At 44.0% G+C, this 26,855-nt stretch overlaps 1 protein-coding gene across 1 annotated transcript in view; it reads left to right on the forward strand.

Moving 5' to 3' along the window:
* Window positions 1-26,855, forward strand: part of LOC124619398 (sodium-coupled monocarboxylate transporter 1-like) — a 336,549-nt gene that overhangs the window by 219,611 nt on the left and 90,083 nt on the right. Inside the window, exons 9-10 of the mRNA XM_047145752.1 lie at window positions 1,521-1,629; window positions 10,456-10,565. Of these exons, the coding sequence (XP_047001708.1) occupies window positions 1,521-1,629; window positions 10,456-10,565 (219 nt within the window). The remainder of the gene's footprint in view (window positions 1-1,520; window positions 1,630-10,455; window positions 10,566-26,855) is intronic.

Genomic DNA, 26,855 nt, shown 5'->3' on the forward strand with positions numbered 1-26,855 from the left:
AAAACCTCACAGAGAATAGAGACTATAGCATTTTCAGTTGTTCAGCCATTTCTAAAACCAAACTGTACATTTGACAGCAAATTATGTGAATTTAAGTGCTGCAGTAACCTTGTATATACAACCCTCTCGATAACTATAGCAAACACCGATGGCATAGAAATAGGTCTATAATTATCAACATTATCCCTGTCTCCCTTTTTATAAAGTGGCTTCACTACTGAGTACTTTAATCGGTCAGGAAACCGACCACTCCTAAAGGAAAAGTTACAGATATGGCTAAGTACTGGCTGTTGGGACATTCCCGTGAGCAACAACGTGTGTTTTAAAGTTGGCAAATTTTAGCCACCCTCCTGTGGAGTTTAACTGTGCTTGGTTATTTTGAATTGAACTGCACCAGCGGAATCTCCTTCCTTGAGGTCGTTAACGTTCCGGTTACCTTCCGAATTCAGGCAGTGTGTTTTCCTCATCGTGTTGTCGCTGTCCAGCACAGTGTGTAGTTTGACAGCTCAATGTATAATTGGTTGTGGGCGCCAATACCTTCTACGTTGTTCTATTGAACTCCCTGTTGTGTGCTGGTCGGGTGGAGCGGAAGTTATCTTGTCGGTGGGTCCGTTGACTGTCTGTCGGTTGGGTTGTCGACGGATCGGGAATGGTTGGGCCGACTGCCTGTCTCACCGAAGCGAGCGTTAGTTTTTGAATTCCAGGCCGACTCTCGGATACTTCTGAGCGCCGTTGAGTGTACTGCCTTTTCTTATTTGTTCTTGTTGTTTGTATATGTATGGTTTCTAGCCGATTTTTAAATTAAGATTGTTTTGCTCTTAAGGCGTAGGATTGTTTGGACCTTCAGCCTAATTTAAAGACCTGTTTTAAGTAAGGCCTTTGGCCTTTTTAAACATTTAATTTTGTTGAGTTTTAATTGATGGACCTTCAGATTATTTTGAATTAAAATTGTTTTGCTCTTAAGGTGTCAGATTGTTTGAGCCTTCAGCCTAATTAAAGAACTGTTTTAAGGTAAGGCCTTCTGCCTTTTAAATTTCTGATTTTGGTTTGAGTTTTAAATTAAAGTGCTCTTGCCCTTAAGGCATGAGATTGTATGGTGAATTCAGCCGGTTATTAAGTTCCAAAAATTAATGGTATTTTTTTTAAATTTTCTTGGCTCTTGTAATGTTTGGTCAAATAAATAAAGTTGTATGTTCGAGTGTAACTGACAGCCGCCTATTTTGGCCCCTTTCCACAATTTAAACTACCTGTCCTGTCCTGCGGGTTTAGCAGGGCGTCTCAATCGAAAATGTATAGACTTGAAGGATAAAGATGTAGAATGTTAGTAACATCCGTTTTACTTAAACAGATTTAAAAGTTCACACATAAAAAATTCGGAGGCATTACTTTACAGCACGCCCTCCTATGTTCTCGTTTTTCATAAGTTTCTGGAGATATCTTCTGAAACGGAAATATGCAGCCTAGAAATTTGATGGGTCAGCATCCACGACGGTGACGGTGTTTTTCTGTTCTGCTTACAGAGCTCTGTGCATCTTCACAGTGGGGTCCATGTGCCTGGTGCTCATCTGTTCGTACTGTGGCCTGCTCATGTACGCCAGGTACTTCGACTGCGACCCACTCACCACCAAGGTATGCGCCGTTCGACTAGTAGACTAACGCTAGTAACACCTCCTAACGGCAATGACTAACTACTCCGCAGGATACCTCTGTCATTAAAATATCAGGATGTAATACACAAGAAATATTAAAAATATTTTTACAAACTTTGGGGGGGGGGGGGCCGATTTCTCCACCATGAGAAGAAGAAGGACCTTGTAAATAAAAGGTAATATCCTTCATTTTTTAATGTTCAGCGGGTTTCGAAGCAGACTCCGACGGCTGCAATTTGTAGGTCTAATCATTAATCAAAATTCGTTTTGTTAGATGATAGAGTGATATAGTCGACTCAGATCAGTCTTCTGGTCCACTGATAACTTCGTATGACATCTTGAAAGTCACTAACACAACCACTTGATTTCCGAAAAGCATTTTACTCTGAACGATAGAACATAAATAATAAATGTCGTATGACCAGGGCCTCCCATCAGGTAGACCGTTCGTCGGGAGCAAGTCTTTCGATTTGAAGCCACTTCGGTGACTTGCGCGTCGATGGGGATGAAATGATGATGATTAGGACAACACAACACCCAGTCCTTGAGCGGAGAAAATCTCCGACCCAGCCGGGAATCGAACCCAGGCCCTTAGGATTGACATTCAGTCGCGCCGACCACTCAGCTACCGGGGGCGGACAACGATAGAACGACCACAGGAGAAATCAAACAAATTTTATGACAGGATTGAGGATTTCTTGGTAGGAAAGATGCGGCTTGTTATCTTGGACAAAGAGTCGTCAAAGATGTAGAAGTTACTTCAGGCATACCCCAGCGAAGTGTGCTCGGACCTTTTGTAACATTCTTTCTTTCCTTTTACATTATACTTTTAATTCCATCCCTTATAACCATTTTTTTATATTTTACGATCATTTAATGTTTCTGACTCTAGTATAGGGCGAGGAATATGATAAACAAATTTACATCATCTAGAATAGGAGCCTGGGAACAAAACTCTCAATATATGTTAATAATGTACAGAACACGCTGAAGAAATTTTTACGATTATCTTTTCATTATTATCGCTACTAGTATGTTCCAAAACGCCGCGCTTAAAAATGGGATTTCTCCAGGGTTCATACCTCTGGTTTTGTAGGTGATAGAAAGGTAGGATCAAGTGTTTTGGGTAGCCCTTGGGCTAGGAACCATTTGCATATCCAGCAGAAGGATCGTCTTATTGTATCTATCTTATAGCACAAAGTTTGAATATTACACACTTCCTCTAGCTTAGGCGAACGGAGCAAATCAGTTGGTCCTTTTTGCATTAGATGTGGTATAGGTTGCGCCTTAGGGGCTTATGGAGGGACCGTTTAGTTCACAAGTGGCTCCTGAGAAAACCCTAAAAAACGTTTTTTAACATTTTTTTCGATGTCAGCAGCGGATATGTAAACAACTAACGGTAGAAAATTGCTCAACGGTATATGTCTAGGTATTTATCTAGAAGTACCATCCTCCAGTTTAAAAAATCTTAGTTTTTTATTGAGAAACACCCCAAAAACATGAATTTTGGGTAACAAAACCGAGCCGCGGATTCCAAGACGGGTATTCACAGAAGACAGCTGTAATTTTTGTGATATATTCCTAATATCTGGATATAGAACAACCTTAAAAATTTCACTGATATCATTGTCCGTTTCCGAGATACAGAGATCAAAGTTACCCTACTTGCATACGTAAAATATACATAAAATCCTGTATGAGGAGAAAACATAGTTCACAAAGTGGCGTAACACGGAGAATATGCTGTAAACCGTCTCCATTATCATCATAAGGGTTGTGGGAACCCCATTTTGTAGTACTGAAGTACCTGAAAAAAACTTGTGCACGTAAAATCTGGTCAGAAGTATAAAATTAGTTTTGGATTATTTCAGTTTCACGTAAGTAATGTATCAAAATTTTAAACCAGCGTAAGAATATTCGTATCGGAGCACAAAAACGGCGAAAATGCTCCTGTTTAAAAGGTTCTGAAAAGTGAGATACCAGCTGCCTCAGGCTACTTTCCTCAGCACCTTTAAAAATTTTCCGAAAAGTTTTGGCATGAGAAGACATTCGCGCTTTTTATGGGTGAGAGATAACGATGCAGTCGCAGTGGCAAAGAGACGGAAATTTAATAAATACTGGGAGATAGTAGGCAGTGGTTGTGGTATAGGAAGAGCGAAGGAGATAGTGGCATTGTGAGAGAAAGAGAGCAGCAGCAGAAGATATGTGGCAGTGACAGAACATTCTTAGGAAAAGAGTGGAGGAAGCAGTGCCAGTAGGAGAGTAAAAAAGAGAAAGTGGAAGTGTGTGAGAGCCAGTGATAATAAGAGACAGAGCCTATGGTAATGACAAAGAGGAAGAGAGAGAGGTAGTGAGAGTGGGAAGAGACAGCAGCAGTGGGAAGGAATTAATGAGACAACAGCAGTAAGAGGGAGCAAGTGGGAGGCAGTGACGGCGAGAGGAGACAGTAGTATTAGTACAGAACGAAGGAGATTGTGGCTTTGAAACAGGAGACAGTAACAGAGAGACACAAAGAGATAATGGAAATGAGTTGGGCCGAGTAACTGAGTGAGAATAGGTAAGTGGGGTAGATTGGTTTGAGCTACTTCAGCGGTGAACTAGTGGGTCTGAGAGAGTTACAGTTAAGGGAGCTTGTGTGTGAATGAGAGGCGAATTGCATGTTCAAAAGAGCGCGAATATGTTTGTGCGCCTAAAATTTTGGGATCATTTTTAATGACACTGAAGAAGCTAGAATGAGGCAGCTGGTACCTCACTTTTCAGTCAGTGTTTTTAAATGGGAGCCATAGTCTCTTTTCTTTTTTTTTTCTTTTCTCCTGTAAAAGCATGCTTCCCCCTCGTGTATATTTCCTCGTAGGTAAATGACTGGATATTACTATTTTCTTCTAAATGTTATTATTTGCATATGCCGCTGTATCTAATAGTCGTGTCCGTAATAGTGGACTGCAGTTTCCATTTATTAAACTACTGTTAATGACGGACGAGTAGAGCAGCGGTTCCCAACCTGGGAATAATTATCCCACGGAAGGGTAAAATGAAATTTTCTGAGTGGTAAAACCCGAAAGGGCTTAACTGTGTCTGTCATGTAACTCAATTACGTTTAAAAGATTACTATTATTATTATAATCATGTCCGCCACCGGTAGCTGCGTGGCCGGCACGGTAGCTCAGCGTGTTCGGTCAGAGGGTTAGCTGCCCTCTGTAATAAAAAATTGAGTTAATCGGTGAACGACGAACTTAAACGGGTGTCTTACGACGTGCGTCCCGAGCAGGTACAACTCACGAAAGCGAACAAACGAGATTTAAAAAAAAAAAAAGTGGTCAAGCGACAGAATGTCAATCATAAGGGGCCGCATTCGATTCCCGGCTAGGTCGCAGATTTTCCTCTGTCAGGGACTGGGTGTTGTGTTGTCCTAATCATCATCATTTCATCCCCATCGACGCCCAAGTCACCGAAGTGGAGTCACATCGAAAGACTTGCATCCGGTGAGCGGTCTACCTGACGGGAGGCCCTAGTCACACGACATTTTTCATCATAATAACTTTGTCAAATATTGATTACATGAGTTTCCAATAATTTTTTTTCAATCAATAACATTAAAGCATGGCACGTTGTGGCGGTAGTTATCCTTGCGAAACTTATGTATGAACATCATCTTCACCTAGGCGACCCAGTAGATATGTACTCTGTTTTGTGCCACGCATCTGTTACAGTAAAAGTGAAGCATCATGTAACAAATGCTAAATACCTCATGAAAATTTCTTCTACAAGCAGCATGTAGTTCCTGCAATGGATCAAAATTGCATCATTACTAACTCTGAAACCGATAAACGAACTAATTGACAGTATAATACTACAGTAACTACTCGTAAATAATGGTTACTATGTTGTTGTTGTTGTGGGCTTCAGTCCTGAGACTGGTTTGATGCAGCTCTCCATGCTACTCTATCCTGTGCAAGCTTCTTCATCTCCCAGTACCTACTGCAACCTACATCCTTCTGAATCTGCTTGTGTATTCATCTCTTGGTCTCCCCCTACGATTTTTACCCTCCACGCTGCCCTCCAATACTAAATTGGTGATCCCTTGATGCCTCAGGACATGTCCTACCAACCGATCCCTTCTTCTGGTCAAGTTGTGCCACAAACTTCTCTTCTCCCCAATCCTATTCAATACCTCCTCATTAGTTATGTGATCTACCCACCTAATCTTCAGCATTCTTCTGTAGCACCACATTTCGAAAGCTTCTATTCTCTTCTTGTCCAAACTATTTATCGTCCATGTTTCACTTACATACATGGCTACACTTCATACAAATACTTTCAGAAATGACTTCCTGACACCTAAATCTATACTCGATGTTAACAAATTTCTCTTCTTCAGAAACGCTTTCCTTCCCATTGCCAGTCTACATTTTATATCCTCTCTACTTCGACCATCATCAGTTATTTTGCTCCCCAAATAGCAAAACTCCTTTACTACTTTAAGTGTCTCATTTCCTAATGTAATTCCCTCAGCATCACCCGACTTAATTACATTCCATTCCATTATCCTTGTTTTGCTTTTGTTGATGTTCATCTTATATCCTCCTTTCAAGACACTGTCCATTCCATTCAACTGCTCTTCCAAGTCCTTTGCTGTCTCTGACAGAATTACAATGTCATCGGCGAACCACAAAGTTTTTATTTCTTCTCCATGAATTTTAATACCTACTCCAAATTTTTCTTTTGTTTCCTTTACTGCTTGCTCAATAAACAGATTGAACAACATCGGGGAGAGGCTACAACTCTCTCTTACTCCCTTCCCAACCACTGCTTCCCTTTCATGTTCCTCGACTCTTATAACTGCGTCTGGTTTCTGTACAAATTGCAAATAGCCTTTCGCTCCCTGTATTTTACCTCTGCCACCTTTAGAATTTGAAAGAGAGTATTCCAGTCAACATTGTCAAAAGCTTTCTCTAAGTCTACAAATGCTAGAAACGTAGGTTTGCCTTTCCTTAATCTTTCTTCTAAGATTAGTCGTAAGGTGAGTATTGCCTCACGTGTTCCAGTGTTTCTACGGAATCCAAACTGATCTTCCCCGAGGTCGGCTTCTACTAGTTTTTCCATTCGTCTGTAAAGAATTCGTGTTAGTATTTTGCAGCTGTGACTTATTAAACTGATAGTACGGTAATTTTCACATCTGTCAACACCTGCTTTCTTTGGGATTGGAATTATTATATTCTTCTTGAAGTCTGAGGATATTTCGCCTGTTTCATACATCTTGCTCTCCAGATGGTAGAGTTTTGTCAGGACTGGCTCTCCCAAGACCGTCAGTAGTTCCAATGGAATGTTGTCTACTCTGGGGGCCTTGTTTCGACTCAGGTCTTTCAGTGCTCTGTCAAACTCTTCACGCAGTATCATATCTCCCATTTCATCTTCATCTACATCCTCTTCCATTTCTATAATATTGTCCTCAAGTACATCGCCCTTGTATAGACCCTCTATATACTCCTTCCACCCTTCTGCTTTCCCTTCTTTGCTTATAACTGGGTTTCCATCTGAGCTCTTGATATTCATACAAGTCGTTCTCTTATCTCCAAAGGTCTCTCTAATTTTTCTGTAGGCAGTATCTATCTTACCCCTAGTGAGATAGGCCTCTACATCCTTACATTTGTCCTCTAGCCATCCCTGCTTAGCCATTTTGCACTTCCTGTCGATCTCATTTTTGAGACGTTTGTATTCCTTTTTGCCTGCTTCATTTACTGCATTTTTATATGTTCTCCTTTCATCAATTAAATTCAATATTTCTTCTGTTACCCAAGGATTTCTACTAGCCCTCGTCTTTTTACCTACTTTATCCTCTGCTGCCTTCGCTATTTCATTCCTCAAAGCTACCCATTCTTCTTCTAATGTATTTCTTTCCCCCATTCCTGTCAGGTGTTCCCTTATGCTCTCCCTGAAACTCTGTACTATAAGGTAACAAAAATCCTTTTGCCCATCGTAGTGCACCACCTCCACGTGACGTGGGCTCAACAAGTAGTAGAAGTCCCGTCCCCTGCAGAAGTATTGAGCCACGCTGCCTCCATAGCCACCCATAACTGCGAAAGTGTTACCGGAGCAGGATTTTGTGTAGGAACTGACCTCTCGATTGTGTCTCATAAATGTTAGAGGGATTAATATCGGGCGATCTGGGTGGCCAAATCACTCGCTCAAATGGCCCAGAATGTTCTTCAAACCAATCGCGAACAATTGCGGCCCAAGGACATGGCGCATTGTCGTTCATAAAAATTCCATAGATATTTGGGAACATGAAGTTCACGAATGGCTGCAAATGGTCCCCATGTAGCCGAACAAAGCCATTTCTCGACAATGGTCGTTCAGTTGGACTATAGGACCCAGTCCATTCCATGTAAACACAGTCCACACCATTATGGAGCCACCATCAGCTTGCACAGTGCCTTTATGTCAACTTAGGTCCATGGCTTCGTGGGATCTGCGCCACAGTCGAAACCTACCATCAGCTCTTATGTACTGAAATCGGGACTCGTCTGACAGGGCCACGTTTTCCAGTCGTCCAATCGATACGGTCACGAGCCCAGGAAAGACGATGTAGGCGATGTCGTGCTGTTACCAAAGGCGATAACCCATAACTCCAAATATCGCCGCACTGCCCTAACGGATACGGTCGTCATACGTCCCACATTGATTTCTGCGGTTACTTCACGCAGTGTTTCTTTTCTGTTAGCAGTCCTAGTGCTAGTATCCAGGACATCAAGGACGAATTAAGACAGTTGTGGGCCAGCTTGCCCCAGTAGAGGATACAACGGTTCCATTACACCCTTCCCAGCCAAATCAGTGCATGCATCCGGGCCAGAGAGGGTACTACCTCATACTGATTAGTGGACTCGTACTGCCACGTTCTTTGTAAGTTTGACTCAATTTTGTAATCACTGAAATGACATCACATACACTCCCAATCCCTGAAGTTTTATTTCGTTTCTTCCTCCCATTCTAGGTGATTCACTTTTTTTTTTGTCAGGCTGTGTACGTCCCACTCAGCCACTGGGTTGTATAACGCCACTGGACGTATTAGCTTCTGGTGCCTTATAATTTTTTATCATAGCGCTGTGCTCAACAACCGCTGATTTTTTTTTCCAAATCTTTATTTATAACATGCACTTGATATCTGCACTACATTCGGAATTATCTTCTTGGCCTTCGGTAAACTAGGTCTTATGCCTCGCCTGCCCAGTGCGGCGACGATACTCACGACTCCATAGAGCACCGCACCACAATCGATAAGCTGCACTCGAAACACTCGTATCGCAGCAACTGTATGGGATGGCAGTACGAACTATACGGCGTTCGCCAGGGGCTGCACCTGCCAACCACGGGCATCACGTGCGTGGATATTGATTGATCGATGCCTCGTTAAATACCAGAGCACTGTGCTACGGCAGATAGCTCTGTTCAGTGTGGCGAGTCGTGTGTAGTCTCCAGTTATCGCCGAGTGTACAAGCTGCGGTGTCCGTCCGTCGTCTCCGAGAGCCGGCCGGTGTGGCCGAGCGGTTCTAGGCGCTTCAGTCTGGAACCGCGCGACCGCTACGGTCGCAGGTTGGAATCCTGCCTCGGGCATGGATGTGTGTGATGTCCTTAGATTAGTTAGGTTTAAGTAGTTCTAAGTCCTAGGGGACTGATGACCTCAGATGTTAAGTCCCATAGTGCTCAGAGCCGCCGGCCAGAGTGGCCGAGCGGTTCTAGGCTCTGCAGTGTGGAACCGCGCGACCGCTACTGTCGCAGGTTCGAATCCTGCCTCGGGCATGTATGTGTGTGATGTCCTTAGATTAGTTAGGTTTAAGTAGTTCTAAGTCCTAGAGGACTGATGACCTCAGATGTTAAGTCCCATAGTGCTCAGAACCATTTGAACCATTTTTCGTCTCCGAGACTTAGGCTCCGCAGGCATCGTAGGCCAGCTCTGGACTCTACGTAGGTATCACTCAGAGGCACAGTGACAGGATGTTAATATTTTAGAGGACTTGTAATTATTTCAAACGTCTCAGTGTGCTGGACGTTTCACAAGAAGCAGCACCATTTAAGTTGAGTATTTATTCGTATGTAATAAATAACATTTTATTACTAATTGTTGGGAATCTTTCTAATTGAAGATAACCTGCGTCGTCGTCTTGCATTTCCAATACCCAGAATCCCACCTAAATTGCTGGAGGTGATCCCACAGAAAGGAAGAGAGGTAATAGTTGGATAACAGATTGTTGAGGTTCTTCGCATTTCCTCTTGATGGTGAATACGAACGTGACGTCTCGACCGCATAGCCGTTCTTTCAGAACACAGGCTTCAAGTGTTTAATCTCGGAATCTAAGTGGTCTTTGTCAAAAACAGATGGAACTCTGTGTAGAAAGACTCTCCTCGGTTGGGCGGTGGAAGCTTTACGCTCAGAGATGTATGTCAGGGTTCATCAAGATGACATCCTGAGTATTTATCATAAAAAAAGACAATGTTACACCAGCTAGTTACTCATGACGAACACGCTGGAGATAATGATCGAAAGCTCAAGTTTTCACCTCGTTCAGATGTAGCAAGAAGATCGAGAACATTTCCAGCTACATCTGTTCATAGATAGAGACCCAATATGCTAAGAATAACTGCATTTGCTGTACACAATTATAAGCATTCGTCAAGTGAGTTTCTTCTTGTTTGTGTACTAGGTTACGACCTGGTTGTGGTACTCAATAAATGTCATTTACAGTTAGAGCTCTTCCTTACTCTCGTGATGCTTGGGCTCTGACAAGCTCGTCACGTTCTATGTGTGCAGATGGCCCGTGCCAAGGACCAACTCCTCCCGCTCATGGTGGCCGACTCGCTGGGCGGTTTCCCGGGACTTCCCGGGCTTTTCGTGGCCAGCGTCTTCAGCGCAGCCCTAAGGTACGTCGACGTCTGCACAGTTTCCACGAAATTCCTCCCTAGGCTGTGGACTTCCGTTATCTCATTCCTCATTAACTGGAGTATTTCGTAACCTCCAGCATCCAGTTTACAGTGGCTTGTGGAGCATATTTTTGGATATTGGAGTAGCAATTTGCAGAGATTTTAGCTGTGATATCAGTCATACATAGCCAGTGACAGGTTGTGGGTCGAGCCGCTTTTTATCTAATGGGATGGTGTTGGTGGTCACGGAGAATATCACGAAACACTTTAAAAAGTGCGTACGGTAGCATTTATAATGGAGAGAGGTGAGAAACCGCCTCGGGAATTCCGTGTACGGCCAATATAGCTTATATATGAAGATGGTATCTGTTCCTTCCTTCGCTGCTACATCAAAATCATAATCGAACAGTAATGGATCTATCCATCTATTTATGCACAGTAAGTTACATTACATTCAGTCAACCACCAGTTCCTGCGATTTTTTGTGGCAGTTAATGTTGCCAGCGATGGTGTAGAAGACAACTGGCCCTATTTAGATGTAATACAGGGTGATCAAAAAGACAGTATAACTTTGAAAACTTAATAAACCACGGAATAACGTAGATAGAGAGGTAAAAATTGACACACATGCTTGGAATGACATGGTGTTTTACTAGAACCAAAAAAAAAAGTTCACAAAATGTCCGACAGATGGCGCTGGACAGCAAAACTGCTACAGTGACGGGTCAGAGGTACGCCGATATGTTACAGAATCCCATCATCCCCAACCTGTCTGATAAACACCTGCTGGAACGTACGATGTTTATGCAGGACGCGCTCGACCCCATATTGCTAGACGCGTGAAAGATCTCTTGCGCGCGTCGTTTGGTGATGATCGTGTGCTCAGCTGCCACTTTCGTCATGCTTGGCCTCCCAGGTCCCCAGACCTCAGTCCGTGCGATTATTGGCTTTGGGGTTACCTGAAGTCGCATGTCTATCGTGATCGACCGACATCTCTGGGGATGCTGAAAGACAACATCAGACACCAATGCCTTACCAGAACTCCGGACATGCTTTACAGTGCTGTTCACAACATTACTCCTCGACTACAGCTATTGTTGAGGAATGATGGTGGACATATTGAGCATTTCCTGTAAAGAACATCATCGTTGCTTTGTCTTACTTTTTTAATTATTGCTATTCTGATCAGATGATGCTCCATCTATCGCACATTTTTTGAACGTTCGTATTTTTTGGTTCTAATAAAACCCCATGTCATTCCAAGCATGTGTGTCAATTTGTACCTCTCTATCTGCATTATTCCCTGATTTATTCAGTTTAAATTTGAAAACTGACTTTTTGATCACCCAGTATTTACATTTATTTACCCTGAAGTCAACAGCCGGTCTCTCCACCGAACCCCCACAGGATTTCCCGCAGTTCGTCACTATCTTCTTATAGACAAATGCATCATCCTACATCCACACTTACACAAATACCATACAAGCCGCTGTACAGTGCATAGGCTACAGCGTGTTGGTACTATCGCTTTTCTTTTCTATATGTCTCTGACATAATGATCTGGAAAAAAACAAGAAAAAAGTCACGGCATAATATTCTAACGTGTATAGAACTATAAGGACTCATTTTGCTCACCAACGTTATGAATTTGAAACTTCTGTGCAATAAAAACATAGGAACTGTGACACCTACCGCCAGGGTCATGAGTATCCAATACAAGCGTTTGATGGGTTTTCCCTCGCTGATTAAACGTATTTTGTATAACCCGTCCCCACAATGTTGGAAAGAAAAATGTTATTTCGTTGTGGAGGCAAACCTAGCTTTCATTGTGTTGCACTGAAAATATCTAGATACAGTGCAAAACATGGACGGTATGTTATGTGTGTCTTGTCTGAAAATAAAAGTTTTCCGTATAGTTACGGTACTTGAGAGAACTTGCTGTTTATGATAGTAAAGCTCACTTTAATCTTCGCCCTTAGGCTTGTATTTGGTGCTGCTCGGCTCTGTTTCGACAATGACACACAGCTGTATGCATAGGTTTCTAGAGACAAATTGTGTAAGAGCTCATTGAATGAAATCGAATAGTTGCACAACTAAGCTATATTGAAATGATAATTAAATAAAGACCCTAAGCTGTCGATAGGAGTGGATATACATCAACGGGGACAGTCGAAAATGTGTGCCCCGACCGGGACTCGAAACCGGGATCTCCTGCTTACATGGCAGACGTTCTATCCATCTTTCTTTTAATTATCAGATTGACTTGGTATTTTCATGAAAATTAGACAACCATAGTCAAATCATCACTTAATATCAGCTGCAAAGGAAAATCAACAAGTTAGTTCAGGCACAAACAATTATTAAATTCTGAACGGGAATACTAACCCATTATCGCACGCTTCTTGTCAATATTTTTTTATATACATGTGGAAGAGAAAAAGTGACAAAACAAAGCTACGAGGGAGGGAACTCAAGCTCAGGGAAGAAACAGGGATCACAGGGGAATTTAACAAACACCCTGACGGTTAAACACAAGAAAAAGCATATTCGCAAATAGCGTTCGGTATCGTGGCAACCGCTGCCATTTCCAATGTGCAGTTGTCAGATAATGGTGAAAAACGCGGGTATCTGGGTCATTCCTGCCTTCAGCAACATAGTGAACATAGAAACCCAAGAGCCAGACAGTCGTGTATGTTTCCGTCTGAGCCGGCCGGAGTGGCCGAGCGGTTCTAGGCGCTACAGTCTGGAACCATGTGACCGCTACGGTCGCAGGTTCGAATCCTGCCTTGGGCATGGATGTGTGAGATATCCTTACGTTGGTTAGGTTTAAGTAGATCTAAGTTCTAGGGGACTGATGACCTCAGCAGTTAAGTCCCATAGTGCTCAGAACCATTTGAACCAGACCTTTTTCAAAGACGTTGATGGGGAAGCAAATTCGACGGAAGAAAGGGGACTGGTGCTCCCCAACGGGGTGATAACATGTTGGTAGTGATATGCGTCATAGAAAGTATATCAGCACCTAAGATACCGATAATTAAAAAGTATTCACGAATGTGCCGCAATTCAGGATTAGTCTGTCCAACATCAACAGGAGGGGTCAGACTGACCAGCCGGAGGTAACTCAATGCGGAGCCCGCGTACAGGTTAAAACATTGCGGCGGGCAAATAAGATGGATGCCTTCACTTTGATATCGGAAATACCCAATCCTCCAAGCTTTCGAGGCCTGGCCACGACTTCATACAGGACACGAGAGATATGGCGGCGCCAGAGGAATCGACCAGTCAGCTGTTTCAGTCTGCGGGCCTTAATCGCGGGAAGCGGGAAGACCTGCACAACGTAATATACTTTACTGAAGACATAGGTCTCTAAATCCCATACCTTGTGAAGGAGGCTAAGGGTACGGCGTTTGTGTTCAAGGATCACCCCGTGAACACACTCGTAACCGCACGCCAATTTAGTGTCGCCATTTTGATCGGACTGCGATCCAATAAGATCCCCAAGATCTTATGGCGATTGACGACTGTCGCCCAAGGAATGACGACAAGATGGAAGCCTCACAAATGTCATTTACGATCATTAATGCGAGCACCAGCAAGACGACAAAATGAACCCAAGGTATCCTTAAGCCTCGGTATGTCCTCGACATGTCGTACTAAAACCATGACGTCATCGTCGTATGTACGGACCGTAGAAAGTTCCCCCAATGTAGTCCAGCCATCTAACTGCATGGCGAGGTGGCGAAGTAAGGGCTCTAAGAACAAGACAAAGAGCGACATGGATAAGGGGCTTCCCTGGGGTAAGCCTCGACGTATCGATATCAGGGGGAGGGGGGGGGGGGAGGGGTAGGGTAGGGTAGGGTGACCGTTCACAATCAAGTGGTTCAAATGGCTCTGGGCACTATGGGACTTAACATCTGAGATCATCAGTCTCCTAGAACTTAGAACTACTTAAACCTAACTACCCTAAGGACATCACACACATCCATGTCCGATGCAGGATTCGAACCTGTGACCGTAGCGGTCGCGCGGTTCCAGGCTGAGGTGCCTAGAACAGCTCGGCCACAACGGCCGGCGTTCACAATCATCAAGACACTCATACCGGTAAAAAAGGCGAGTTAAGACCTGTCGAGCATCATTATTAAAGCCGACAGCGGTGAGCACTCTCGTTAAAAAATCATGGCTGACACGATCAAACGCTTTTTGGAAATCAAGAAAAAGGAAAGCCCCTGGGATATTAGCGGCAGCCGCCACCGAAAATACATCGCGACATTCGAGAAGAGAAGTCAGTATTGTGCGTCCAGGTACACAGCTTTGGTGGGCGCCAATAATCGTATCGAGCAGCTTAGAGAGACGAATATTAATTGCTCGAGCGACAATTTTATAATCGAAGTTAAGGAGAGTAACAGGACGGAGGAAATAAATCGCAGGTCAGCTTGTGGATTTCGGAAGGAGGACCAGTTCACCTTCCTGAAAAGGAGCAGGAAGTGAGACTCCCCACATCACTTAGTTTACCATTGACGTTATGGTGGCACCAATGAGTGGCCAAAATTGAACATGAAACTCCTTAGGAATACCGTCTAATCCAGGCGCCTTGCCGCACTGAGATCCTGTAACAACATCATATATATCATCCTTGTGAAAGGGACGCGCCGGCCGAGGTGGCCGAGCGGTTCTAGGCGCTACAGTCTGGAACCGCGCGACCGCTACGATCGCAGGTTCGAATCCTGCTTCGGGCATGGATGTGTGTGATGTTCTTAGGTTAGTTAGGTTTAAGTAGTTCTAAGTTCTAGGGGACTGATGACCTCAGCAGTTAAGTCCCATAGTGCTCAGAGCCATTTGAACCATTTGAAAGGCGTCACTTAATTGAGGAGTGGCGACGCGATTCAGCAAGGATGTAAAGTCGTCTAGAGAGTTTTTAGGCGGGACATGGGTATCGTACAGATCAGTAAAATGGGTGTAAATAAAGTTGGAAACGTCACGGTGAGAGGTGAACGTGCGGCAGTCAGCGGTTGTGAGGGAGGCAAGGCACACACGTTTCCGGCGCGCTCGTAAACGGACAAGATGGTATAGCGACGTCAATTCGTCTTGTAAAAGAGAACGTGGTCGAGACCTCGTCCGCAGTCCCTCCATTTGATTGCGTTTGAGCTGCAGCAATTTGGCTTTGATGCGCTGTATATCAGTGACCCGTAGGGGAGCATACGTAGCACTATCGTACAGTTGACGTAAGACTGAGTAGTAAAATTCTTGCGTTCGTCGATCGTCTGCCAGCTTTAAAATGCATGAGAGTCCTACGGATTTGTGGTTTAGCATGCAGTGTCCGCCATGCCACAATAGACGCGTACCGGTCCATTGTACGAGAACAACGAACCCGTACGTCCTCCAGGATGACAACAAGAGAGGTATCTTGCAAATAGGCTATATTGAGCGTCCAGGAAGGACGAAACAATTTTACCGGTTGCTGCTCGTAATTAAACGTGACGGTTACGGTGAAATGTCAGTAAAACAGGCTGGTATCACATCAACATCCAGAAGTCGCCCACACAATGAATCGGAAAGGTGAAAGCCATCGAGGCGACTGCTAGACGTGGGAGTAAAATATGTACGTCGCACAAGTGTAGGATAGCGAGAAACCAACAAGTCACGCAGGCGCAACGAGCGCACCAGGTCGTCGAGTTCTTTACTGAAATTAAAATTAGGAGACTGATCCACCGGCCGTAGAACACAATTGAATTCCCCACCTAAGATAATTTTTGTCGGGAATTTGCGAAGCAGGTAAATGATTTCTTCTTTATAGAAACTCGAACGTGCGGTAGTACGACCTGTGCCAGTAGGGCATAAAGAAGGAGTAAACTGAGATCACAAAACGTGCAGCCGTTCCCCCTTCCACTCTCGAATACTTCGAATCCGTCAACGGAATGCCTTCCCTATAAAACAAGGCAGTGCCCGTAGAAAGTTCGGAAGCTACATTAAAAATGGTGGAGAACCCAGGAATAGAAAATTGGTCGAATAAGACTTCCTGCAAAAAAAAAAAAAAAAAAAAAAAAAAAAAAAAAAAAAAAAAAAAAAAAAAAACGTCTGCCCCAGATTGATATATATAAACTGTCACAAAGCGACGAGCCGAAGCTCAGAACATATTCTGTTAATATTCAGAGTAAGAAATGTGTATGCTTGCATGAAATTTCAACCCAGAAAAAAGAACAAAGAACGGTAGAGATCTGTCAGTTAACGGAGCAACATACAAGTAACCATACCAGAATCAATCGGTGAACCAGAGAAAGAAGAACTACGAAACAGAGCCCTCATCTTCCCACTACTTTTTCTTCGGCCGTGATGCGGCTCTCTGTGGCTGTTTACGGAGTCTACTGCGGCTCCGCGGCGCCAACGCTGCGCGTTCGGTCGCGTCAGAGCACCATGTAGGTATTCCGTTTCAGACTGCGAGGGAGAGGCCTCTACATCCCACTCGTTCGTAGACGTGGGTTCACGGAGGGACGGTTGGTAAATAACAACGGGATCCAAGGGCTCTTGAGAATCAATCAGTTGTTTCATGGGAAAAGGCTGTGACCCAGAGGGGGCGACAGAAGTCGCAGAAGGGAATCAGAGTCGACAGGAGAAGTGTCCGAGAGAACCAGAGAAGACACGTGGGAACCGGAAGCAGGTTCCTGCACGGGCGTCTCTGAAGGGGCGGCCTGGAAAACGGGAACAACGCCAGATAAGGTGTCAGGGATCTTCCGCACAGTCGTGAAAGCTCCTGCGGCGTCCTCATTCACGATTTCAGACTGAGAAGGGTCCGTTACTGGACGCCCATCGGAAGGGCGAGCCAATAGGGAAGGTTCATCAGCCGCATCGTCCTGTGCTCAGCGACGCTTGTTGTGAGAAATCATGGCGGGCACATCGGAATTGACGGCATCAACATCTCTACGCAAGGACAGCGGAGTGAAATCACGGGTGGTGTCGGGCATCGGACCACTGCGTCCCTCGGTAACAGTGAGCGATTCAGTCTGAGATCCCTGCGGTAGAAGATCGGATAAAGTCAATTTTGTGGTGTCACCGCCAGACACCACACTTGCTAGGTGGTAGCCTTTAAATCGGCCGCGGTCCGTTAGTATACGTCGGACCCGCGTGTCGCCACTGTCAGTGATTGCAGACCGAGCGCCGCCAAACGGCAGGTCTAGAGAGACTTCATAACACTCGCCCCAGTTGTACAGCCGACTTTGCTAGCGATGGTTCACTGACAAATTATGCTCTCATTTGCCGAGACGATAGTTAGCATAGCCTTCAGCTACGTCATTTGCTACGACCTAGCAAGGCGCCATTATCATTTGCTATTTATCTTGTGATACATGTACCGTCAGACCGATGTTCACCAATTATGGATTAAAGTTAAGTATTCCAGAAGCTACGTATTTTTTTTACTAGACTCAATTCCTTTAACTGTTCCGGACCTCACGCCAGCCTGCGTGAGCTTAAACGCGTGCCTTTCTGCTATCTCATAGTGGCTTGGCTGTCTTGCCAAGTCACAACAAATGGAATCCCATCCCCGTCGCCATTTGTTGTGACTTGGCAAGACAGCCAAGCCACTAGGAGGCCGAAGGCACGCGTTTAAGCTCACGCAGGCTGGCGTGAGGTCTGGAACAGGTAAGTGAATTTATAGTAGCAAAGAACGTAAGTAACTACTGGAATACTTAACTTTAATTCATAATTGGTGAACATCGGTCTGACGGTACATGTATCACAAGATAAATAGCAAATGATAATGGCGCCTTGCTAGGTCGTAGCAAATGACGTAGCTGAAGGCTATGCTAACTATCGTCTCGGCAAATGAGAGCATAATTTGTCAGTGAACCATCGCTAGCAAAGTCGGCTGTACAACTGGGGCGAGTGCTAGGAAGTCTCTCTAGACCTGCCGTTTGGCGGCGCTCGGTCTGCAACCACTGACAGTGGCGACACGCGGGTCCGACGTATACTAACGGACCGCGGCCGATTTAAAGGCTACCACCTAGCAAGTGTGGTGTCTGGCGGTGACAGCACAAATTTTTTACGCTCTTCGTATGTAGATTTTAATACCACAACACGCCGCGGACAATTAGTACGGAAATGACCGGTTTGATTACAATAATAACATGTTCCTTCTTGGCCACTGTACGTAATATGGACCCTATAATCACATACCTGTAGATGAGATGTTTTTTGACCACCATTTCCACCGACCGAACACCACTATAGACCTGTAAGCGGTGCTGAGCAGACCAGCGTTCCTTTTGAATATGACGAATTTCCCCATAAGGAAGCAAAACGGGCTTCAGAAAACAGTGGAAGGTTAAACATCATTCCTGCATTCACCAAGAGAACCATACTAGTGGAACCATCACGGTGCGTCAAAGGTACCTGAGAACCGTGAAGAGAAAGTATCCCATCAACCTTGAGCGGGTCAAGAAACTTACCAAAAAACACATATAATTCGCTGTCAAGATATGCAGTATACACGTGATCAGTAGTGACTTTAATTGTATCGACTAACCAGTCATGTATCTCCAAAGATCGTGGCTGGACGTGAGCGTGAATTTGTCGAAGGTGAAGCTGACAGTACCTGTACGCGGAATTTTCGTGTGAACCATGGTGGGACATCACAGCGCGATACGACGCCGCGACAGACAGGGCCGCACGAACACTAGCCGACAACCAGCGATGCGACGCGCACGGAGGCCAACACGACACTAAACGGACACGAGGAAAACACGCAGCGCTACAGTAGAAGCGGAACTAATAGCACAACCTAGTCGCCCGATGCGCGAAGCGGGAATGAACTGACAAGGGAACCTCCCCATCGCACCCCCCTCACATTTAGTTATAATTTGGCACAGTGGATAGGCCTTGAAAAACTGAACACAGATCAATCGAGAAAACAGGAAGAAGTTGTGTGGAACTATGAAAAAATAAGCAAAATATACTGAGTAGTCCATGGGCAACATAGGCAACAGATCTGAGCACAGACGCGCCGTGGTCCCGTGGTTAGTGTGAACAGCTGCGGCGCGAGAGATCTTTGGTTCAAGTCTTCCCTCGACTGAAAATTTTACTTTCGCAAAGTTATGATCTGTCCGTTCGTTCATTGACGTCTCTGTTCACTGTAATAAGTTTAGTGTCTGTGTTTTGCGACCACACCGCAAAACCGTGCGATTAGTAGACGAAAGGACGTGCCTCTCCAATGGGAACCGAAAACATTTGATCGCAAGGTCATAGGTCAACCGGATCCTCCGCAGGAAAACACGTCTGATGTATTCTATACAACAATGGTGACGGCATGTGCGTCACATGACAGGAATATGTTGTCGACCCACCTAACTTGCACACTTGGCGAATGGGTAAAAAGATTCTTCTACCTTGCCCGATTTAGGTTTTCTTGTGGATGTGATAATCACATCCAAAAAAATTGATGAAAACATAAGAGTGTGTCACATAAACTTCAACAAATGAATGCAACAGTTTCACAGTCGCACAGTTTTCTCTGTGCTCTGTCAAAACATGTTTTTAAGGTTTTCAAATTTTTCAGTGTGTAGACCGTCAAATCCTGCACACGTCCAAGCAAATCTGAACATGTCCTTGAATTTTGCACAGCGAAGTTGATTATGTGTGAGTGCCTGAACTCTGATAATTGTCTGAAAATAAAAAATTTTCACCCGAGGGAAGAGTTGAACCAAGGACCTCTCGTTCCGCAGCTGCTGACGCTAACCCAAAGACCTTGTAAAAAATAACTAGACTCACTGATGGCGCTGCAGTCGCGGGATAATTTGAACCTTCGGCTGGACGCCATTATAGTGGTTGTAGTCTGATGCCGGCGCGGTAAGTCAGCGTGTTCGGTCAGAGGGTTAAGTGCCCTCTGCAATAAATAAAAATAAAAAAAATTAAAAAAATTAAAAAAAAACTGAATTAATGGATCAGCTACGAACTGAAGCGGGTGCCTTCGACGTCTACCCCGAGCAAATACAGAGAACGAAAACGAACAAAATGAGATTTAAAAAAATGTGTTGTGTAGTATTGTTGTTTATGAAGACCCTGATTCAACGTTGTATATTTGCTGGGGCGTACACACAGTATTTGTTACTCGTAATTCTACTGTCTGTACGTTCCAATCAAAAGAAGTTCAATGGTGAAGAGTTGTGCAGTGATTAATTGTACAAATAAATTCGAGGAAGGAACGAATATTACATTTCACAGGTATGTGAATATTTGAAGTTGTTTTGTACGTCAGTGCATTTGCTTAATAAAGGTTTTCGTAACACGATATTAGCATAATGTCTGTGCATCTATTTGCAGGTTTCCTTTCTCAAAATGACTGCTGTTACAAAAATGGTTACACGCTGTCAGGAGGCAAGATTTCCGACCGACAGAATACCATTTTATATGTTCTGATCATTTTGAAGAAAGTTAGCTGATCGGTAGTGCTTTCATGGTGTAGGTTAGGTCGAAACTTGATAATTTTGTCGTGAGTTGCCAAAGCAGTATGCCATATATAACGCACTTCTCGTCATAAAATCTGAAGCTAGGTAGAGGCAGAAAATATCTATTAATATGGTGGGCAAATCTTCGAGTATTTTAATGCATTTTGCGTACATCTATCGTAAATGAACTACGAAAAATGCTAGGGGTCCAGTAGTACATAACTTTTACTTACGGCAGATTCCATGTAGTACGTAAGATAAATTTATAAACAGTGACTATTTGCCGTTTGTTCATAAATTAAAAAGTATATTGTAGTAACGTATTTAAATGAGGCATTATGTTTGTGACCTAACTCAAGGGAAGGCATTTTGTAACCAAAAGCGATGTATAAACATTCGAACTCCGCGCGTCAGTTTACCACTCTAATGGCCGCCGCCCAGCTATTCAATTTGTCCGCTCTTCACAGTCGACCACTCGTGCCGTTGTGGGGGCCTGCGCTAACCACGGGACCACGGCGCTCTTGTGCTCACATCGTCCTTGATGTTGCTTGTATTCCTTATTGACTGCTTAGTTTGTATATTTTGCTTATTTTTTCCTAGTTCCACTCAATTTCTTCCTGTTTTCTCGATTGATCTGTGTTCAGTTTTTCAAGTCCTATCGACTGTGCCAACTTATAACTGAATCTGAGGGGGGTGCGATGGGGAGGTTCCCTTGTGAGCCACCGAGGGCACAGAGGATAGTGCGACTGCAGGGATTTATCCCTTGCACGCTCCAAGTGAGACCCGCATTCCCACCTTAATGTCCACACACTACATTGGTAGTGCCCCTGCCCATTACACTCATTACTCGCGGCAGACAGTCTTACCGAGTCCCGTAAGAGTTCGGGCAATGCGTGTGCATCCAGCACAGAAGAAGAAGAAGATCGTGGCCGGTTAGCCTTAACTATACATGAAGATGGTATCTGTTCTTTCGGACACACCATCTTCATATGTAGTTAAGGCTAACCGGCCACGATCTTCTCCTTCTGAGCTGGATGCACACGCATTGCCCGAACTCTTACGGGACTCGGTAATATTGCCTGCCGCGAGTAATGAGTGTAATGGGCAGGGGCACTACCAATGTAGTGTGTGGACATTAAGGTGGGAATGCGGGTCTCACGTGGAGCGTGCAACGGATAAATCCCTGCAGTCACAACAAGACCATCTCCTCCTCCACCCTACCTGCATCCACCTCTTTCTTCCCCCTCTCTGTCTGTCCATCTCCTCCTAACCCCCTGCTCTCTACACATTGTAACTTCCACCTCAATAAAAGGCTCGTGGTTCTTACCCCCAAAGTATTTCTTTTCCAGATCATAAATAATATAGATTTCGTTGAAATCATTCCCAGGGTTTAGGAAGAACTTTTTACCCATGGCTTTCCCCAGGTACGCAGATGTCAAATAGATTTCATATATATGTAACATATTTCACACGCATTTGTACCCATATTTCATTATGACGCCGTATCTCCTGAACTGTTGTTGTTGTGGTCTTCAGTCCAGAGACTGGTTTGATGCAGCTCTCCATGCTACTCTATCCTGTGCAAGTTTCTTCATCTCCCAGTACCTACTGCAACCTACATCCGTCTGAATCTGCTTAGGGTATTCATATCTTGGTCTCCCTCTACGATTTTTACCCTCCACGCTGCCCTCCAATACCAAATTGGTGATCCCTTGATGTCTCAGAACATGTCCTACCAACCGATCCCTTCTTCTGGTCAAGTTGTGCTACAAACTTCTCTTCTCCCCAAACCTATTCAATACTTCCTCATTAGTTATGTGATCTACCCATCTAATCTTCAGCATTCTTCTGTGGCACCGAATTTCGAAAGCTTCTATTCTCTTCTTGTCTAAACTATTTATCGTCCATGTTTCACTTCCATACATGGCTACACTCCATACAAATACTTTCAGAAACGACTTCCTGACACTTAGATCTATACTCGATGTTAACAAATTTCTCTTCTTCAGAAACGCTTTCCTTGCCATTGCCAGTCTACATTTTATATCCTCTCTACTTCGACCATATCGCCTGAACTATAAGTCGTAAAGTGATATAATTTGGAAATACATCCTGCTACTGTCTACGAAATGTGTTGTGAACAGTGTTAGTATTACTGAAGTAATAAATTAAGTCGCCATGCATGGTGCGGCAGTTTTTCCGGCATCTCAGTATTTGACGTCATATCTGCTGAGCTGTGTCGCGTTATGACATATTTTTGAACGTATATTCATCCGCATATGTGGATACAGTCCACAAAATGTGTCGCGAATAGTTAATAGCAAATAAGTAACAAATTTAAATGTCATACATGATGCGGCAGATTTTCACGCATCTCAGAGTTTATAACGTCGTACTTTCTGAATTATGTGTCGTACAATGATATAATTTTGCTGGAACATTTAGTGGTGTATGTGAATATTGTCCACAAAATCCGTCATGAGTACAGTTAGTAGTAAAGAAGTGATAAATTAATCGTCATGCTTCTTGCGGAAATTTTACTACATGAACAACGGAAATGTAGTAAGCGATAAATAGTTTCCCTTTTCATCATTTTATGGGGGTTTCCAGCGAGAAAAAGTTTCGTAAAGGTTTGATATTATGGTTAAAGTTTGTTACAACTCTCTAAGTACTCTTCTTCTTAAACACTGTTTCAATCAAATATTCGCATGTCATAGGCTGCACTTCTTTTACATCACCACCCGTTCGACAGGCAGATATATCTAAGGTAGCCCATGTATAAATTCGGGAATAAGCTATCTCCATTCCAGATTTCATCCAAATCCGTCCAGCCGTTTCAGCGTGAAAGAGTAACAAAAATAGTAACATACACACTCACAAACTTTCGCATTTATAAATTATAAGACAGCTCTGAGGAAACCATTAATCCACTCTCCAGCTGTTCTCATCATAATTCATTGGAAGCTGTAGCCTTTGACAGGAGGAGTGGACAGACGTGACGTATGGCAATCTATTTTTCTGTGAGTCTGCTGTAACTTCGAAGTGTTGTTTTATCTTCTTTTCTGTTTAGTTAGAAGTTGAAACACATTAAGCAATTTAGAATGAAATTTTCACTCTACAGCGAAGTGTGCGCTGATATGAAACTTTCTGGCAGATTAAAACCTTTCGCGGGCACGTGCTCTACCAACTGAGCTACCCAAGCATGACTCACGCCCCGTCCTCACAGTTTTATTTCCGCCAGTACCTCGTCTCCTACCTTCCAAACTTCACATAAGCTCTCCTGCAAAGGCAAAGGTCCCGAGTTCGAGTCTCGGTCCGGCACACAGTTTTAATCTGCCAGGAAGTTTCATACCAGCGCACACTCCGCTGTAGAGTGAAAATTTCATTCTAGAAACATCCCCCAGGCTGTGGCTAAGCCATGTCTCCGCAATATCCTTTCTTCCAGGAATGCTAGTTCTGCAAGGTTCGCAGGAGAGTTTATGTGAAGTTTGGAAGGTAGGAGACGAGGTACTGACGGAATTAAAGCTGTGAGGATGGGGCGTGAGTCGTGCTTGGGTAACTCAGTTGGTAGAGCACTTGCCCGCGAGAGGCAAAGGTCCCGAGTTCGAGTCTCGGTCTGGCACACAGTTTTAATCTGCCAGGAAGTTTCACATTAAGCAATGCTAAAATGTTACTGTTGATCACTAGAGGGTATTGGCTGCAATATTTCAGGGGAAAAAAGATGAAGCACTTACAGCACGTAGCAAATACCGTGCGTAAATTTCAAAACTGTCTGTCACTTTTTTTTTTCTTTTTAAAAAGAGCATCCGATATGACCAGTAGATCTCATATTAATGTCGGTTAGTAAGTGTCCGGATACATTCGATCAGACTGCACATAGATAAAATGGGAGCAAATTCTCGAATAAGTTTTGTAAAGGATTCCACATGAGTGTCAGCATCCGTGGTTCCTCCAACAGCAGCCGGTGCGTCGCCGGCGGTGGAAGGCTCCGGCTGGTTACTCGATGGCCCTCTGCCAGTTACTGCAGCCCTGTGCGTCCGGGGAGTTGAGAGGATATTGCTTATGGCATTCCATGTGGAGCTTCTGCTGGCTGTCCTTTGCCGAGACAGCGTGTCATCCGCAGAAGCGAGGAGGCAGCTGTCGTGATATCAACACCTGAGTGCACTAGAGCAAGATATGCGACGAAGACACGCGTGACTCCCGGAGAAACAGCGTGTTTGCGGTGCGATAGAAATACACTGTTCGGAGTACGCAGGCAACATTTTTGTCTGTTCTTTAATAAAGTGCATACCTCTCTCTCCTATTATTATCCTGGTGGTAGCGGCGCAAGTGCTGGATATTAGCGATGCATACACCATTACCTGTAGAAGCGTTGCCGCCATTAGTTTTACAAGTCCAATATAATCTTATATTCCTAGAGGACCTGATAGTGACTTCAAACACTAATAGCGCTTGTGATGAGGTATTTTAGGTGAAATGTAGGCCTGGTGCATATTTGTCGTTAAATGAAACTGTTTAACGCTGAAGATTCGTGAAATTTGTTAAAGTAACGCGTTGTGTTGATTAACAAATACGAGGGGCGTTTGAAAAGTACGTGCATAGTCCGAGAGATGGCACCACCGGCGCGTATCGAGGTGATGTTTAATTAGTAGCATCTTTGGAAAGAGCGCACACCAAGTTTCAGCCATGTTGGTCTATTCCTTTGTGTCTGGCATTCGTTTTTATCAAGGAAGTCAAAAAATGGACGAAAAAGAATTTCTTGTGGTGATTAAACATTACTTTATGAAAGGCAAAACGCCTCAGGAGACTAAAGAGAAGCTTGATGAACATTACGGTGACTCTGCACTTTCGATTAGAACGGTTTATAAGTGGTTTCAAAATTTTCGGAGTGGTCATATGGGCACATGAGATGCTGGACGTTCTGGACGACCTGTGGATGTTATGACTCCAGAAATCATTGATAAAATCCATGATATGGTGATGGATGACAGAAGAGTTAAGGTGCGTGAGATTGCCAGTGCTGTGGGCATCTCGAATGAATGGGTACATGATATTTTGCATAAACATTGGGACATGAGAAAGCTATCTGCAAGGTGGGTTCTGCGATTGCTCACGCTTGACCAAAAACGGAATCGTGTGAAGTGTTGCAAGGATGGTTTGCAGCTGTTCAGGAAGAATCCGCAGGATTTTAAGCATCGTTTCGTCACTGTGGATGAAACATGGATACATTACTATACTCCTGAGATCAAAGAGCAATCTGAACAATGGGTTACCAAGGAAGAATCTGCACCAAAAATGGCGAATACCATTCCTTCGGCCAGAGAGGTTATGGCGATTGTCTTCTGGAATTCGCAAGGGATAATCCTCATCGACTATCTGGAAAAGGGTAAAACTATTACAGGTATATATTATTCATCGTTATTGGACCGTTTGAAAACTGAGCTGCAAGAAAAACGCCGGCGATTGGACCGCAAAAAAGTCCTCTTCCATCACGACAATGCACCAGCATACACCTCAACAGTTGTGGTCGCAAAATTAATGGAAATAGGATTCCAACTTGTTTCACATCCCCCCTATTCTCCAGGCTTGGCTCCCTCGGACTGCTATTTGTTCCCCAATTTGAAGAAATGGCTGGTGGGACAAAGATTTTATTCAAACGAAGAGGTGATTGCAGTAACTAATAGCTATTTTGCAGACTTGCTTTTATCGGAAGGGATCAACAAATTAGAACAGCGTTGGGCGAAGTGTATAAGTCTAAAAGGAGACTATGTCCAAAATAAAAAAGGTTTACCCCAAACACTTAAGTAGTTTTTACTTTTGCATGGAGTTTTCAAACGCCCCTTGTATTTTTGCG

The sequence above is a fragment of the Schistocerca americana genome, chromosome 6, assembly GCF_021461395.2.
Source record: "Schistocerca americana isolate TAMUIC-IGC-003095 chromosome 6, iqSchAmer2.1, whole genome shotgun sequence".
Classification (NCBI taxonomy): Eukaryota; Metazoa; Arthropoda; class Insecta; order Orthoptera; family Acrididae; genus Schistocerca; species Schistocerca americana.